The sequence below is a fragment of the Magnolia sinica genome, chromosome 19 (assembly GCF_029962835.1).
Source record: "Magnolia sinica isolate HGM2019 chromosome 19, MsV1, whole genome shotgun sequence".
In the NCBI taxonomy this organism is placed as follows: domain Eukaryota; kingdom Viridiplantae; phylum Streptophyta; class Magnoliopsida; order Magnoliales; family Magnoliaceae; genus Magnolia; species Magnolia sinica.
In genome coordinates, this window is record NC_080591.1 from 21,580,792 (window position 1) to 21,582,605 (window position 1,814).

Consider the following 1,814-nt stretch of genomic DNA (forward strand, 5'->3'; position numbering starts at 1 on the left):
AGTTGTTTTTATTAGAGGAATCTTGTCGGGGAGGAGATTCTGATATGAGGATATTTCTGCCTTGACAAGCTACGAAATGATCATACCAAGAAGAAGAGTTTGAGGCTCTATGCCAATCCGCTTCCCCTCACCACACGAAGCAGTTGTGGCCGAGATCCCTAACATTAAAAACTTTTTAGATCATGTGGTCCCGCCATATTTTATATATGCCAATCAATCCGTCCAAAATGCAAACCAAAAACTCAGGCCATTGAGAAACCCTAGGGGGCGCACCAAATGATTTTATAGGTTCTGGGCATGATTTTACTGTGATATTAGAAACCTAAGTTTTGGATCGCTCAGCATCAAGAAAAACATGAGGGAGTCCACATGATGGACGGATTAGATGTCACACAAATATTATGTGGACCCCACGCATCGCATTTATGGGCCTTGTGAAGGGATTTGGCCGCAACGCAGACAGCAAAAAGAAGAAGAAAATACGTACGAATGGTCCTCGGATATATGCATGAAACCAACGGAGAGAAACACAAAAACAGCCTGGTGAATTTCAACCCCAGCTGTCCACCTAGTCTAAATGGACCCCACATAAAGCACTATGATCGTCCACACCAACGATATAAAATGCATGACAATGCAACAAATCCAACACAAGCACCCCTCCTTTTCCGATCTTCAATCACACACCAGAACACATCATATCATCGAACCATGGCCTCAAACATTCTCAGCCACACCTTGTTCTTGCTAGTAACCACCATGGCCACATATCACATGGCCTATGCAAGTGACCCAGACATCACATCCGATTTCATCATCCCAGCGAACAGGAACTCTGTCAACGGAACCTTCTTCACCTTCACCGGCATGCGCGCTCCACTCCGAGTGGGCTTGCCCAAAGCCTTCAACGTCACGAAAGCAAGCCTGACCCAGTTTCCCGCCCTAGATGGCCAGAGCGTCTCGTACGCTCTCCTCCAGTATCCATCTAAAGGCGTCAATCCTCCCCACACGCATCCCCGCGCAGCCGAACTACTACTTGTCATCGCAGGCTGCCTCGAGGTAGGATTCGTCGACACAACAAACAAGCTCTACACTCAAACACTCCAAACGGGGGACATGTTCATCTTCCCCAAGGGACTTGTGCACTACCAGTACAATGCCCACTCTGATAGTCCAGCCACTGCCATCTCTGCCTTTGGAAGCGCCAATGCTGGGACGGTGTCTATCCCTAGCACCATCTTCGCCACTGGCATTGACGACGGGATCCTCGCCACAGCTTTCAAGACTGACATTCAAACCGTTCAAAAGCTCAAGGCTGGACTTGCACCACCCAAGGCCTAAGATTGAAGTTGGCTACTTATATTATGTTTGTATTATGAGTATAATAAACCTATTTAATCTCTTGATTAATGGATTAAACACAATCAACGGTCATTGTTCCTAATTTAGGATCATAAAATGCTTTATCAAATTGAAAATCACAAAGGATAATCCAATGATGCAGGGCATCCCTTAAAAGTGCTTGAGCTTAATGATAAACGGTCTTGATCGGTGGTCCAAACTTATGACTCATCTTCTCATTATTATTATTATTATTATTTTTAATGCGGGTGCTAAGGTTGCGGAGCCTTGCACATTTTTTAGCATATGCAAAGGGTAAAGGTTTTTTTTTTTTTTTCATATGCAAAGGGTAGAAGGTTTTTTCTTTTTTTGTTTCGAAGGACTAGAAAAGGCCCTACTCTTTACAACGTATGAATCGGGCAGGCCGCTCTGTTTCAAAGGACTAGAAAAGGCCCTAATCTTTACAACGTATG

General features: G+C 44.6%; 1 protein-coding gene across 1 annotated transcript; it reads left to right on the top strand.

The window, feature by feature from the left end:
- Positions 1 to 509: 509 nt before the first annotated feature.
- On the top strand, positions 510 to 1,341 carry LOC131235617 (germin-like protein 9-3). The gene has a single exon (XM_058232876.1). It carries the CDS (start codon positions 625 to 627, stop codon positions 1,339 to 1,341), a length of 717 nt encoding a protein of 238 aa, XP_058088859.1. The 5' UTR covers positions 510 to 624.
- The last annotated feature ends 473 nt before the right edge of the window (positions 1,342 to 1,814 follow it).

Excerpts from the sequence above, each read along its gene's own strand:
- LOC131235617 (XM_058232876.1), top strand. The coding sequence starts at position 625 with ATGCATGACAATGCAACAAATCCAACACAAGCACCCCTCCTTTTCCGA.